The following is a 14406-nucleotide window of genomic DNA, read 5'->3' as shown; positions in this document are numbered from 1 at the left end:
TATTTATAGGTACAGCCAACTGGATTTATGACAACAGTTCAGAATTTGCATGAAAAACAACATATTTACTTCACACAATGTCAAGGACAAACTTAAATTCCTACGAAGCTTCAATTTAAATGTATAACAATGAGTCGATCCTAATGGCGCTTTCTGGCAGAGAATTACTGTACAGGTCCGGAAACCCGACTATTCTACATGGCATGTCTAACCCTAATTAACCACAAAACACTTCACTGTGTGACCTGGTCTTACTCTTTGTCTTAGCTGTAGAGTCCAGCACCTACATGTATATAATTATATACTTATCAATGATAACTGTATAGGATGGATCTGTATAGGATGGATTCTGACTTAACTGAATATAACTTCTAGCTCCTATAACCTCTATATAATTCTCTATAACCCAATACCGCATTAATTCATGGAGTATGTCTTAACATTTATTACTTATATTAGGTAGTATCTGTATGTTAAATCATCAAACTTGATAATTTCTTGATTTGAGTAGGAATAAAATTTAATATCTACTGTGACTTAATTATGCAGAATCTTTTAATGACATAACAACAAGCTTCAGTATTTTTAGTCTCTGAGTAAGTTGCATTTATTTAAAGCCCTACTAAGTTTAAAGCCACATAGTGATCAATACAATTCTACCACTTAAAGATTACACACTTTATATTTTCTCAGCTCCCTCAACATACAGGTATAAAGAATTCATATCCATTATTCCGACCTTATTATGAATTTAATGCTGTAATTTACAGTAAATAATACAAAACGTACAGGAGTCTATTGGTAAATAATGAATAAAGAATATTAAGTTTCCGAGTGTTTAAACAATCACCTGGTAGTCCATCAGCAGTGAAGTTATGTTAAAATTATTCTGTACGCTCAAACTAAATCGATAAACCACCAACACAGCTCCCCCAACAGAGACCATCTCTATCATTATTTCCTGGTGCACATCATTATTGATTATACATTTGACATCCTTCCAAAGACTGATTTAGAGCCAATGAAATGAAAGACAGATAAATTATCCCACAGAGACTTAAAGATAAACCTACACTACACAAAGTTAAAACACACTAAGAAAATATTTGTGATTGGGAGGGGGAGGGGGGATAAAAAAAATTGATGTTTTATACCAGTCTTCACATGAAGTAGAACCAAATTACTAGAGATTTCACACAGTAAATCCAGCTCATGTAGGATACAATCTTTGCTTGTCAAGTGTTGGGGGGGGGGGGCAGCCTCACTAAAGTGACCAATCAGCATCTTTCTTACCTTCAGACAACTGTAATGAATAAATCTGAGTGACCCTGAACAGCGGCAGGGTGAGAACAGGGGGTCAGGTAAGTCCCCGGGGAGCTGACAGATTCGGCAAATTGGCAGCAGGTCCGTCCCCGCTACAGACCCCTCCCTGGAGATGAACTTTTTTTTCTGTGGTAAGGGGGTAAGGTTGGCACTCCCTATGGTGTGTATACTGGCTATGGTGAGGTTAGAACTGCCGAGCTGTACCAATACTGGATCAGGGGGCTCCATCTCCCACTCTGAACATTCAACAACCTGAGAGAAAACTTATTTACGTTAACATAACTTTATTGCTCATGAAGTTTGAAAATGTTCCACAGAAAGGTGGAAATATATAATTGTTAACTCTAGGGTCATTAACATATTCCACACAATTATTAATAACAAGTTCTATATCTTTGATGCCTGTTGACCTTATAAGAAGTGATTCACAGGAAGACAATGGTACTTTCTTACAGCTGTTCATAATAACAGTATTACACAAATCCTGTAATATCTTAATATGTTTTTAAGATTGAGTCGCGAGTAAATTCTATTAGGAATTTAAAATCTTGGGTCCTTTCCTGGAGGTCAATAATATTTACTTAATCAACTGACTGCAGAACCCCTCAAAATCTCTGAGCTGCACGTCATCATAAAATATGGTATGCATACATTGATTTATTTTACAATATATGCAGCGACTTGAAGTTTTGAAATAGTTAATGGTATCTAAACTGCTGGTCTATCATTTTAAGAAGAGAAATTACATATGAAGGCAGTATTTATTAATCAATGAATAAAGTCTGAGACACAAATCATCAACCAGAGAGGTACATACCAAATAATGAGGCAAGCTTAATATGGCAATTCTGTATAAATTAACTTAAAAAGAATAAAATACATGGTACATAATCATGAAATAAAACATTAATACAATGAAGTACAAACCTGTTTCTGAAGCATTTTAATATTCACTATTCACTATATACAGGGTAGCACTACATGTAAATCACTACTTTTGTTTCACTCCTAGACTTAGGTTTTTATATCTTGTATAATGAAGCTATTACTGCTGTGAGGTTTCTTACTGCCGAGCGCAGACACCCGTTACCTACGTCTACAATATATAGAAGTGGTTCACTGACCTATAAGGTGACCTCAAGTGACACAGCAGGCAGTATGTACCTAAATCAGTCTAATATTCCAACTTTCTGTCTGCCTGTACATTAATTGCGTTTCATCTCGGAGTATAACTAACACACATTCATTTTTGTCACCTGTTCTTACTACGTTGTGATCTACTTTTCTTTTTTTGCCAGTCCAAAGCCCTTAGTCATGAATTTCAAATTTCTCAAACCTTGTGTGTGAGTTTTTGATTGCACCGTTAAGATTTAATTAGGTTAAGTTCAGTACATTAACCATTATAAAGAGGTCAGTGACCAGATCTGTACAACTAAATTTAAAAAGTTATATCAAGGAGGCATTTTCTACAATACTTCAAACTTTTCCATTCATCTATTTCAATAAACTGCAATAATTTCATGAAGTTATTTAATTCCGAGTAAGATGACCTGCTTCTGTGTTGGCCTAATTTCATATATTTTATTCACATTTTTGTACACTTATCTAGACATTAATTGCTTATCATTCATACATTGAACGAAAATGTTAGTTAATCCAGTTGAATAATGAATAAAACCTCTAGATATACAATTATTATTATGCATTCTGCATTTTTTATGAAGAAATTTTAATGAATATTTGATTGGCATAAAGCCCTTATTCATTGGACACAATCTCTCTCTCTCTCTCTCTGGCAGGCCTGCATGAACACCTATGTACACAGGACATGTACATGTGTTCAATAATTAACACAAAGATCTGTCAGCAAATGTTCTTGAATAAGTTTCTCTGAAGTTTTTGTATGTGTGTGTGTGTTTTTTTTAATATGATTTAATTTTACCTTACCATTTTATCAGGGCTCAATCACTGCGTCTATTTCTCACAAAATGGTGACAACCATAGTTAAAATTGGAAAGTATATTCTGTATTGAAGATGCATACATGTATATACTATTTATTTCACACAATATGAAGATTTTTACATATGAACGATTTGTTTGTACTACAACACCAAATCTGAATCATCTGGGCTAAATCTAGTTCATTTTTTTGCATACTGCATCAGTATGCCGCAGAAAATACAGTGCGCATTAACATTCTTTCAGTTCTCAGTACAATTTACACACAAATATACTTCCTCATTAACTTAGTTACATTAGTTACATTACGTTTTCTATAAAGAAGACAAGAAAAGTCTGTATTTTTTTTTTTTTTTTGAAAAACACCCTTCGTTACAAATGGATGGGAAATGGATTAGTAGGTCAGGCACGTACTGATCGAACAGCTGTCTCCCATTGTTTGGTAGAGCCGTTATTTTGTGTAAACAATATGCTGACGGCACCCTAGGAGACATGCAATATATTTGTCTTAAAAGGAAAAACAAACCTGGGAAGACGTCCTCCCGAATTACTGATGCTTATATTTTTATTATATTATTTACTCAAGTGTATATGGACAACCACAAACAAGAATTTTTTGTGCCTTAATCGCAGTCAGCTGATTGTGTAAATACAACCCTCTCTGAAAGCGCTAAGAGGCACGCGCTGTAGATACCCCAAGTCATCTACATTTTCCTCCGGCCTTTGACTGGGCCATGAGTCTAAATGACGTTATCTTTTTAACTTTACCTTGAAAATGCAAGTCTCCTTCCAACCAATCTCTTCTACAACGCACCAGTTTTGGCCGGTTTGTTTTGATCACGTGATCAGGGAGAGGGCGCTTGTGTATTCTGTTGAGTAGTCATGCAGGGAAAATGCACTGAATAGCGATAGACCTTTAATTAAGATCGACGGGGGAAACTTGTTTTCCTCAATGCCAGCTTTATAACATTTGAAGAAAAATAGTAAAAACAGTTATACTGAAATGGCCCTTTTCTTTTCTTCCTAGCTACTTTTATTGAACAGCAGAGACATGATTTATGCATGTACCTCTGTTAAGTAAGTCTGTTCAAGGAAAAGACGTAGGGTAACACTGAGATGTAGACTTGACCTTTTTTTTTAAACAAGAGGCCCAAGGGCCATTAACGGTCACCTGAGTATAATACATCACTGTAAAGGATCCATAGAGGTATAAAACAAAATTAATTGATAGATGAAGCTATGTTGCCCAAGAATTTCTAAAATCTGATAAAAATACCCTTGCTTATATTGTAACGTGCGAGACCCAAGTGATCTCCCTGGGATTGTACTTATATAGTTTTCCCAAGTCTTATAGGGATGATAAAGGATGCAAAATATACAAATACATGTACACGCCTAGTGTGTATAGGTATTCAATATATACATAATATATATTCAATATAAATTGTATATGAATATATGGAGATAACGAACAGTATTCAAGCTCAAAAGTCCATTAAACAATAAAAATTTCGGAGCAGAGCAAACACGGACCGCTAAAACTGATATCAGAGGTGCCATGGAGGAGTGAGCATCCCCTGCCGACCGGTCACACCCTCCGTGTCCTCCTTGTGATCGGGAAATAACGGAAAAAATCCGTCGACAATTCAGTTGTAAATATATAACGGCCTAACAATTAGTTTGAAAAACGTCTGTCAGCATTTGACTTAATGATAGATTGTATTTGCTGACAAGATCATTGTATCGACCATAGAACTTACGAAATGATGACTTTAAACGAGACTGCTGATATTCTTGTTTCATCACTTTGTTTGTCAGTAGCTTGCCTCGTTTTAGAAATTGTTCATACGTAGAGCATGCTCTTGCGTATCGAATCAACTGAGAGATATAAACCCTGTATACATACAGGTGATAAAGGTATATTGCTGTATAAGTAAGAGAAGTTGACGATTGAAAAGTGAAAGTCATCACGTTTATCATAAAGCTTTGTTGTTAGATTACCATTAATGTCTTTTTCTAGTAAAATATCCAAATATGAAACAGATGTGTCAGAATCTGTGGTATCTTTTATTTCAAGCTCACCGGGATATATCGTATCGACATAAGAATGGAAATATAACCATTGTTAATTGACAATACGTCGTCGATATATCTAAATGTTGAATTGAAGGCCATAGCAAGTGTTTTCTTCTTTTCACGTATAAGATTTTTAAACAAATTCTGCTTCATATGAATACAAAAATAGCTCTGCTAATAACGAGGTGCAATTGGTACCCATGGGAATTCCGATAGATTGTTGAAAGACCTGGTCTCCATAAACCACATAGATATTGTCAATCAGAAACTCAAACTTCAGAGTACTTGTGTGTACAATCAGAATTTTTTTTTTTAACAAAATAATTTTGCAAATGGCCAATGACAAGGTAAGTAAATTTACAAGTTCCATTTTTATTGAAAAAGCAGCTGTCAATGATGTCAAAAAGGATGGACTATAATTTATCGTGGGGAATGGTTGTATATAAAGATGAAAAGTCGTAAGTTTTTATGTTGTTGATTTTGGTACAATTTTGTGATTTCAAATTTTCCAAAAGTTCCTTGGAATTTTTATGTATCCACATCTGATTTAAACCACTTCTCGAATATATATTGTTGCACAGTACTCTTAAGTTTTTCCTTCACTACTGTTAATATTTTAGTGAGGAGTAAAGAAAGGGGCTTGGTAGAACATTTACTGGAACCCGCTTTGTATCTTTTTTGTAAGGATTTTTATGCAGTTTCGGAATCCAATATAGATATGGTAATTCAAATGTTGAGAACATTAAAAATATTCAAAACTGGCATAAGATTTTGAAGAATTTCCTCCTTAGAAAGGGAGCTACAGGTATGATTTGGATTACCGCTTGTAGAATTAAACCACAGTTCTTCTAAAAATACATATGTTTTTATCACTTGCCTAGTGCTACAATTAAGTACTACAGAAAGAGAAATCTCTATTGCCTGTATATTTACTCGAGGTGATCCCTCTAGACTACACAAACAACTTAGCTGCTTGCCACTTGGTAACACTTTGGTACTCTTTGCCTCTTGGCTATACAAAAAAATTGGTAATACTTGTTACCAACACTCTCCACTTAGCTTAGTATACAATATGACTATTTGTTAGTTACTACAACATGTTCCCTAGTCACCCTTGCTCTCTATTCAATTTTTCACTTTGATAAATTGTAAAGCAACTCTTTGCAGTCTCTGGCCAACTAAACTCTGATCTCCATGAATTTAACCTGACAATAAGTCCTCCATTGTCCATCAGAACACTGTACTATATACACGTATTAAGTAAAATGAAGTGGTCCTTTTATAAATAATCTTTATTTCAATCTTTTATATTGCTTTCCAGGCAAGAATCTGACTTTGAGCATGATTTTTCATTCATTTTTATTTTGTTTCAATATATATAACATTCTTTCTTGTATTCTCATTTCATCAAATTACCTGTTAATTAAATCATATACAATGATTTCTTGATTTAACACAATTTAGCAAAGGGGAGTAACTCTCATTTGCTTCACTTATTACAATTTTGCACCCAGGAGCTAAGAAAAGGCACATTTACATATACAATGTATTTATATTCGGGTACATACCGCTGATTATTTCTAGAATCGATAGGGAAGAAAGTAGTTCACTAAAACGAAATAGTTGCAACCAGTATAAAATAAGTAGGTCATCTGAACTAAAGATGCTTGATACATATGAAAGGTGAGAAAATTCCACATTCAGTACCATTTTCATATTTGTGTTATCTTTAAAAGGAAAGGAATTGAATTGTTTGATATTATCCTAACTTTGGAAATTTATTTTCAGATGCACATTTTGCCGGAAAACGAACCTGACATGCCACCTAGAGATTTTAACCAATGAGAGAAAATTTGAAGAGCTTTCATTTGAGGAGTGTCCTATACTTCAACGAAAATTAGGGGAGGAGCTGTGTTAGAAAACATTAACATTGTCTATGGGAAATGTAATAGTGGACTGTATTAAATACATTTTTGCTATAAAATCAATAGATTCCCGCCCAAACACCAGGACCTCTGACCCAGGGTCCATGAAAATCACAATTTTGGAAAAAGCATTTTTGCGCATCATAACTACTATGTATGCATTTTGTTTGCTTAAAGGGTCAAAGGAGAAGATTTTCAAAGCATTAATTCATTTTGAGTATACATGTATAATAATAATTAAAAAAAAGCCCCCAGAACCCCTGACCCAGGGGCCACATCTTTCAAAATTTTGGAAGAGGTGCCCTTCATCATCATAACTATGTAATTAGTTCATCGGCTTAATACCCAGGAGCAGAGGAGAATATTTTCATAGAATTAATGCGTTTTCACTATATCATTATTAGAGCCCTACCCTAACATCATAACACCTGAACCTGGGGCCATATATTTCACAATTTTGGAAGAGGCACCCTTCCTCATTATAACTATATACTTAGTTCATCGGCTTGATACCCAGGAGCAGAGGAGAAGATTTTCAAAGAATTAATACATTTTCACCACATAATCATTTGAGCTCCGCCCTATAACACCAGAACCCCTGACCCAGGGGCCATGAAATTCACAATTTTGGAAGAGGAACCCTTTTTCATCATAACCATTTACTTAGTTCATTAGCTTTTTACCCATGAGTAGAGGAGAAGAACGCATTTTCACTATATAATCAATAGGGTCCGCCAGAACACCAAAACCCCTGACCAAAGGGCCATGAAATTAACAATTTTGGAAGAGGCACTCTTCCTTATCATAACTATGAATTTTGTTCATCGGCTTTATACCCAAGAACAGAGAAGATTTTCAAAAATTTAACGAATCTTCACTATATAATCATTAGAGCTCCGCCCTAACATCTGAACCCCTGACCCAGGGGCCATGAAATTCACAATTTTGGAAGAGGAACTTTCGTCATAACTATGCATTTAATTTGTTTGCTTTACACATGTTACACCCAGGAGAACATTTTTTTTTTGATAAATTATGTAATTTTACTACCGGGGTATTTATTCAACAGAGCCCCGCCCTAGCACCAAAACCACTGACCCTGGGGCCGTGATTTTCACAATTTTGGTAGAGGGCTCAAAGCTAGCTTATTATTATCATTCAAACAGTTTGACTGCTTGATGCCTAGGAGTAAAGAAGATTTTTTTTATAGATTGCATAAATTTTGGTAATTATAGCCCCACCTCTCAGGACCCAGGGGGACAGGGACTATAAAATTCACAATTATTGTTTCTCTTCACCCACAGATGTTATATGCCAAAATTGGTTGAAATTGGTTTAGCAGTTCCAGAGAAGAAGCTGAGTGACTCAGGTGACCTAAAAATTCTACTCAGTCATAAGAAAATGAATTTAAAAAAGAAATATAATAATTTTTATTAGAATAGATATTTTAATGATACATTATCGACAACAAATTAAAAGATGACTTGGGAAATATACTCCATGCATGGCACTGTGTTCTAACTGCTGGCACTGTGTCTTTCTGCTAGCACTTTGTATTAGTGCTAGGACTGTGTCTTACTGCTGGGACTGTGTCTTACTGCTAAGACTGTGTCTTACTGCAAGGATTATGTCTTACTGCTAGAACCGTGTCTTACTTCATGGATTATGTCTTACTGCTAGGACTGCATGTGTCTTACTGCTAGCACTGCGTCTTAGTGCTAGCACTGTGTCTTACTGCACGGATTGTGTTTACTGCTAGGACTGTGTCTTACTGCTAGGACTGTGTCTTACTACTAACATTGTGTCCTACTGTTAGGAACATAGCCAGTACATGGCCTCTCCACAAGTCATATGCGATGCCTCCACGTGTAAGCAGACGGATACTGGGCACCTTTCGGCCTCAGGCTAACTTTGTAAGGGTGCACGGGAAGATGAGGCTCGAAAGCCTTTTTCGGCAACTCATCTAGGAGAGAAATCTCTGATCACAACCCGGATTTAGTAGGAGACCGTTATCAACTACTATGTTGACCCCCCAGATATAAATTTGGAGGTTGGACTTGAGGCTAATCACCTCCTTCCATAAAAAACAAATGATTATGGAAACCGTTACAACAATACGAACCACTGAAGGAAGGGCAGGCGCGACATGCGAGATTCCGGATGAGGATTATCTCGATTGGGAATTCGAGAGAATGACGGCAATAAGGAAAAGCCGAGAGGACTAATGGCCTGAAAGGAACGCAGATAACAACACCTAAAAACATCACCAAGATCGGATGTTGAAACGCAAGAACAATGTTCCAGATTGGAAAAACAGCTAAAATCGTAAGGGAGTTTAATAGATATAAGTTGGTCATAATGGGACTGAACGAAGTAAGATGGACAGGCTGGTGAACTATGAACTAAAGAAACCTCTGGAGAAATATCTTGTACTCCGGAGCTGAGGAACATCATAGAGGAGTAGGGTTTATACTTAGCAGGAAAAGTCGACAAAGCTTGATGGAATGGAGTCCTGTTAATGACAGGATCATCAGCGCACGCTTTTTCTCCCGCTTTGCTAATCTAACATTAATACAAATATACAGCCCAACAAACGAAGCAGACGAAGCGGATAAGGACACCTTCTACGAACAGTTACAGAGAGAGATTGCAAAAAGGCCAAAACGTCATAAACTGATGGTAATGGGCGATGCAAATGCAAAAGTTGGAAAGTCAAATGAATAATGGGAAAGAGTCATGGGACAAGAGGGCACTGGGACTATGAATGAAAACGGCATGAGGTTAGCCGAAATGTGCGCTCTAAAGAACTTAATCATCTGCGGAACCCTCTTAAGCACCTGGACATACACAAGCTTACATGGGAGTCTCCTAATGAAAGAGATGTAGTGGCGAATGGCAGATACAGGAAGTCTGTATGCGATGTAAAGGTTATGCGTGGTGCAGATGCCAATTCAGATCACCATTTAGTACTGGCCAAAGTAAAGATGAAGCTCTGCAGAAGCTCAAAATCAAAAGAAAGCAACAGGAAGATGTATGATGTCAACAAGCTGAAAGATCCAAGAATAAGCAAAGGGTTCTAGCTTGAAATAAGAAATAGGTTTCAGCAACTGTCTGATGAGGAAAACACAGTCAACGAAAATGGATCCTCGTGAAAGAGGTATACAATGAAACAGCAGAAAAGATCTTGGGCAAGAAGAAAGGAAACACAAAGACTGGCTTACTGCAGAAACATACACAGCCATAGATGAAAGAATAAAACTAAAAGAAGAAATAGGTAGATCAAATTCGGAGAGAATAAAGGAAATTAAGAGAGAAGAATACAGGACAAAAGACGAAGAAGTGAAAAGAAGAGCAAGAGCTGATAAAAGAAAAAATCTGGAGGATATAGCTAACCAAGCAGAGAATGCAGCAAATACAAACCGTCTGAGCGAAGTTTACCAACTGACCAAGCAGTTTTGTGGGAAAAAAAAGAAACAGAACAAGTGGCATAAGGTCCAAAAATGGTGAACTAATCATCGAGGATGGAAAAATATTGGAAAGATGAAAAGAGCATTTTGAAGAGGTACTTAATGTTCCAACAGAAGCCACAGAGCTACCTGAGGGATGCATCATCCAAGAGAACATAATTGCTGAAATTGACACAACACCAATAAGAGAGGAGGAGGTTAAAAAGGCAATCTAAAAAATGAAGAATGGAAAGAATCCTGGCATAGATAACATCAATGCAGAACTACTAAAGGAGAGCATATCATATACAACATCAGAGCTAACAGATTTATTTAACAGAGTCATCAGTGAGCAGGAAATGCCAACAGACTGGAAGAGATTGCTCATTGTCAAAATACTTAAGAAAGGAGATCTGACAATATGTGACAACTATAGAGGAATATCACTATTATCAGTGCCATCTAAAGTGTTTTGTAGAATAGTGATTGACAGAAATAGAGATGGAATAGAAGACAGCCTAAGACCAGAGCAAGCTGCATATCGAAGAGGAACATCAGAGCAGATTTACATACTAAGAAATATATTAGAACAATTAGAACAATAGAGTGGCAAGCACCACTGTACATAAACTTCATAGACTTTAGAAAAGCCTTTGATGGCATAATAAGACAGAAACTGTGGGGCATACTAAGGCAGTATGGGATTCCTGAAGTATATGTGGACATCATCAGGAAATTAAAAGACGGAAGATCTAGTTGTGTCATAGAGAATGGAAGAACAACAGACTGGTTCAAGGTACAAACAGGAGTGAGACAAGAATGCGTTATGTCTGGGTTCCTGTTCATCATTGTGGTAGACTGGATAATAAATACCAACAATAGGAGGAGAGGTATACGTTGGAAATTTATGTCCACCTTAGAAGTCCTGGATTATGCAGACGACATTGCACTTTTTTCCAGCAAACACAGCGACATGCAAGAAAAGTTCAGGAGAATGCATGACGTCGTGAATATACAGACTGTGAAATTAATGTAGACAAGACAAAAAGCATGAGAATAAACGGAAAAAGGATGATGCCATCAGGTTACATAACAAGGAAGTAGAAGATGTTGAAACATTTCTCTACCTGGGTGCCACAATGGACAAGACGGGAGGAACTGAGGCAGACATAGGGAGAAGGCTTGGCTTAGCCATGTCTACTTTTACAAAAGTATGGAAGTCAACACAATATAGCACAAAGACCAAACTTAAGATCTTCAACACAAATGTTTTATCTGTGTTGCTGTATTGTTGTGAACTATGGAGAACAAGCGAGAAAGATGACGAAAATCTTGACACATTCCATCGGAAATGCCTTTGGAAGATCTTAAAAGTACACTGGTTTGAAAAGAAATCCAACAATCAATTGTATGAGTGAGCAAGATCGATATCTCTATCAAGGACAATCAAAGGAAGGAGATGGATAGGCCACATCCTCCGAAGGGAAGCCAGCTCACACATAAGAACAGCTCTCACTTGGGCCCCAGAGGGAAAGAGAAGAACAGGACGGCAAAAGAACACCTGGCGACGCTCTGTTGAGAGAGAAGGGAAGAGCTAGGTTGGGGCAGCTGGAAGGAGGGGCAGTTTGTTGCCAGTGACCGTTCTTTGTTGAACGGCCTCATGCGTCCTCCGGGGCACGGAGAGGATAAGTAAAAGTAGCACTGTGTCTTACTGCTACGACTGTTTCTTACTGCTAGGACTGTGCCTTACAGTTTGCACTGTGTCTTGTTGCTAGCACTGTGTCTTACTGCTACGACTGTGTCTTACTGCTAGCACTGTGTCTTACATCTAGGACTGTGTCTTACTGCTAGCATTGTTTCTTACTGCTAGCACTGTGTCTTACTGCTAGGATTGTGTCGTACTGCTAGGACAGTGTCTTACTGCTAGGACTGTGGCACAGTTCAAGCAGTAAGACACTGTCTCTGTTTCTTACTGCTAGCACTGTGTCTTACTGTTTTACTGCATTTTGCAGGTTACTGAGAACATTGCTACATAAATAAGGGAAGTTGACGATGAAAAAGTCTATGAAACCATCTCGTTTGTCATACAATTTAGTTAGTTGGTGGTTGTCATCATCTATGGTCATTAAAACATTTAAATCCTCTATATGAAACAGATGTAGAAGACTCTGTAAAGTGTCTTATTTCAAGTTAACTGGGATATATTGTGTCAACATATGAATGAAAGTAACCATTGTTAATTGATAAAATATGTCTATAAATGTCAAGTTGAAGGCCACAGCAAGAGTTTTCGTACTATGACTCTCCTGAAGAAGTTTTTAAATAAAGAATATAAAAAAAAAAAAGCAGGTCGGTAACTATTGCCCAACGGAATTCCAACAGTTTGTCTGAAGACTTGGTCTTGTTGCCAATGAGGCACTCCACCGTCCTTTTAATATAGAGGTTGAGATTTCATACGTGCACGTGTACGGGTACGTCTAGTAGGGGAATTCCCTAAATCCCTCGCATATTACGTCATCAATAATTGCTTTAGTGATGAAAAGTTTTTTTTTTTACGTGTTCTTAGAATTTGTAGAATAGCATCTACACGTAAGTGAAAAAATTTTCCTTTGTAATAAAAATTAGTAAATTTATTTGTGAAAATGTGATTGTAGTACATTATTTAGGGTGTTTAGCTTCAAAAGCACTTATTTTCACCATGTTTTGTTTACTAACTATAAAATCTCAAACTGACGTCACAATATTTCTAAAAAGTTGAAACAGAGACACCGATCGAAGTGCATGTTACACGTCATTAAAATTCTCAAGAGACAAATTACAAAAACGTGTACTTGTACATCAAAATCAAATATACGTCAAATATAATACAAGTTTAAGATCTCAACCTCTCTAATATATCAATGAAATATGAAGATAACGAATAGTATTCAGTCTCGAAAGTCCAATGAAACGATACAAATTTGGAGCAGAGCAAACACGGACCTCAAAATTTAGAGGTGGGATCAGGTGTCGTGGAGGAGTGAGCATCCCCTGACGACTGGTCACACCCGCCGTGTACTCCTTGTCATGAATGGGAAACAAAAACCGGAAAAATCCGTAGATAGTTCAGTGTATAAATAATGGCCTAACAATTAGCATGAAAAACGTCAGTCAGTATTTGACACAATGATAAGTTGTATGTGCTGACAAGGTCATTGTATCGACCGAGATACTTGCGAAAATATGACTTCAAACGAGACTGTTGATATCCTTGTTTAGTCAACTTGTCTGTCAATAGCTTGCCTCGTTTTAGAAATTGTTTATACGTAGAGCATGTTCTTGCGTATCGAATCAACTGAGAGACATAAACTCCATATGCAGGTGATAAGGGCATAAGTAAGGAAGTTGACGATTGAAAAGTTGAAGTCATCACGTTTATCATAAAGCTTGGTTGTTAGGTTACCATTAACGTCTTTTTTCTAGTAAAATATCTAAATATGAAACAGATGTGTCAGAATCTCTGGTATCTTTTATTTCAAGCTCACTGGCATATATCGAGTCGACATATGAATGAAAGTAACTAATGTTAACACGTCGTCGATATATCTAAATTCAAGTTGAAGGCCACGGCAAGTGTTTTCTTCTTCTCGTGTAGAAGTTTTTGAATAAATCCTCATTCATATGAATACAAAAATA

General features: G+C 36.7%; 1 protein-coding gene across 1 annotated transcript in view; it reads right to left on the bottom strand.

Annotated features, from left to right (window-relative positions):
• LOC133199580 (E3 ubiquitin-protein ligase MARCHF8-like) overlaps nt 1-4130 on the bottom strand; it is an 11480-nt gene extending 7350 nt beyond the window's left edge. The window contains exons 1-2 of the mRNA XM_061335397.1: nt 4053-4130; nt 1294-1575 (exon numbers count right to left, since the gene is read on the bottom strand). Of these exons, the coding sequence (XP_061191381.1) occupies nt 1294-1551 (258 nt within the window). The 5' untranslated portion in view covers nt 1552-1575; nt 4053-4130. The remainder of the gene's footprint in view (nt 1-1293; nt 1576-4052) is intronic.
• Between the last annotated feature and the right edge of the window lie 10276 nt (nt 4131-14406).

Source organism: Saccostrea echinata, unplaced genomic scaffold (assembly GCF_033153115.1).
Source record: "Saccostrea echinata isolate AGI-Se365-2 ecotype Australia unplaced genomic scaffold, CSIRO_AGI_Sech_v1 ptg000034l, whole genome shotgun sequence".
NCBI classification, from domain to species: domain Eukaryota; kingdom Metazoa; phylum Mollusca; class Bivalvia; order Ostreida; family Ostreidae; genus Saccostrea; species Saccostrea echinata.
The sequence above is the reverse complement of the archived record's forward strand: the minus strand, read 5'-3'. Positions and strand labels throughout refer to the sequence as shown.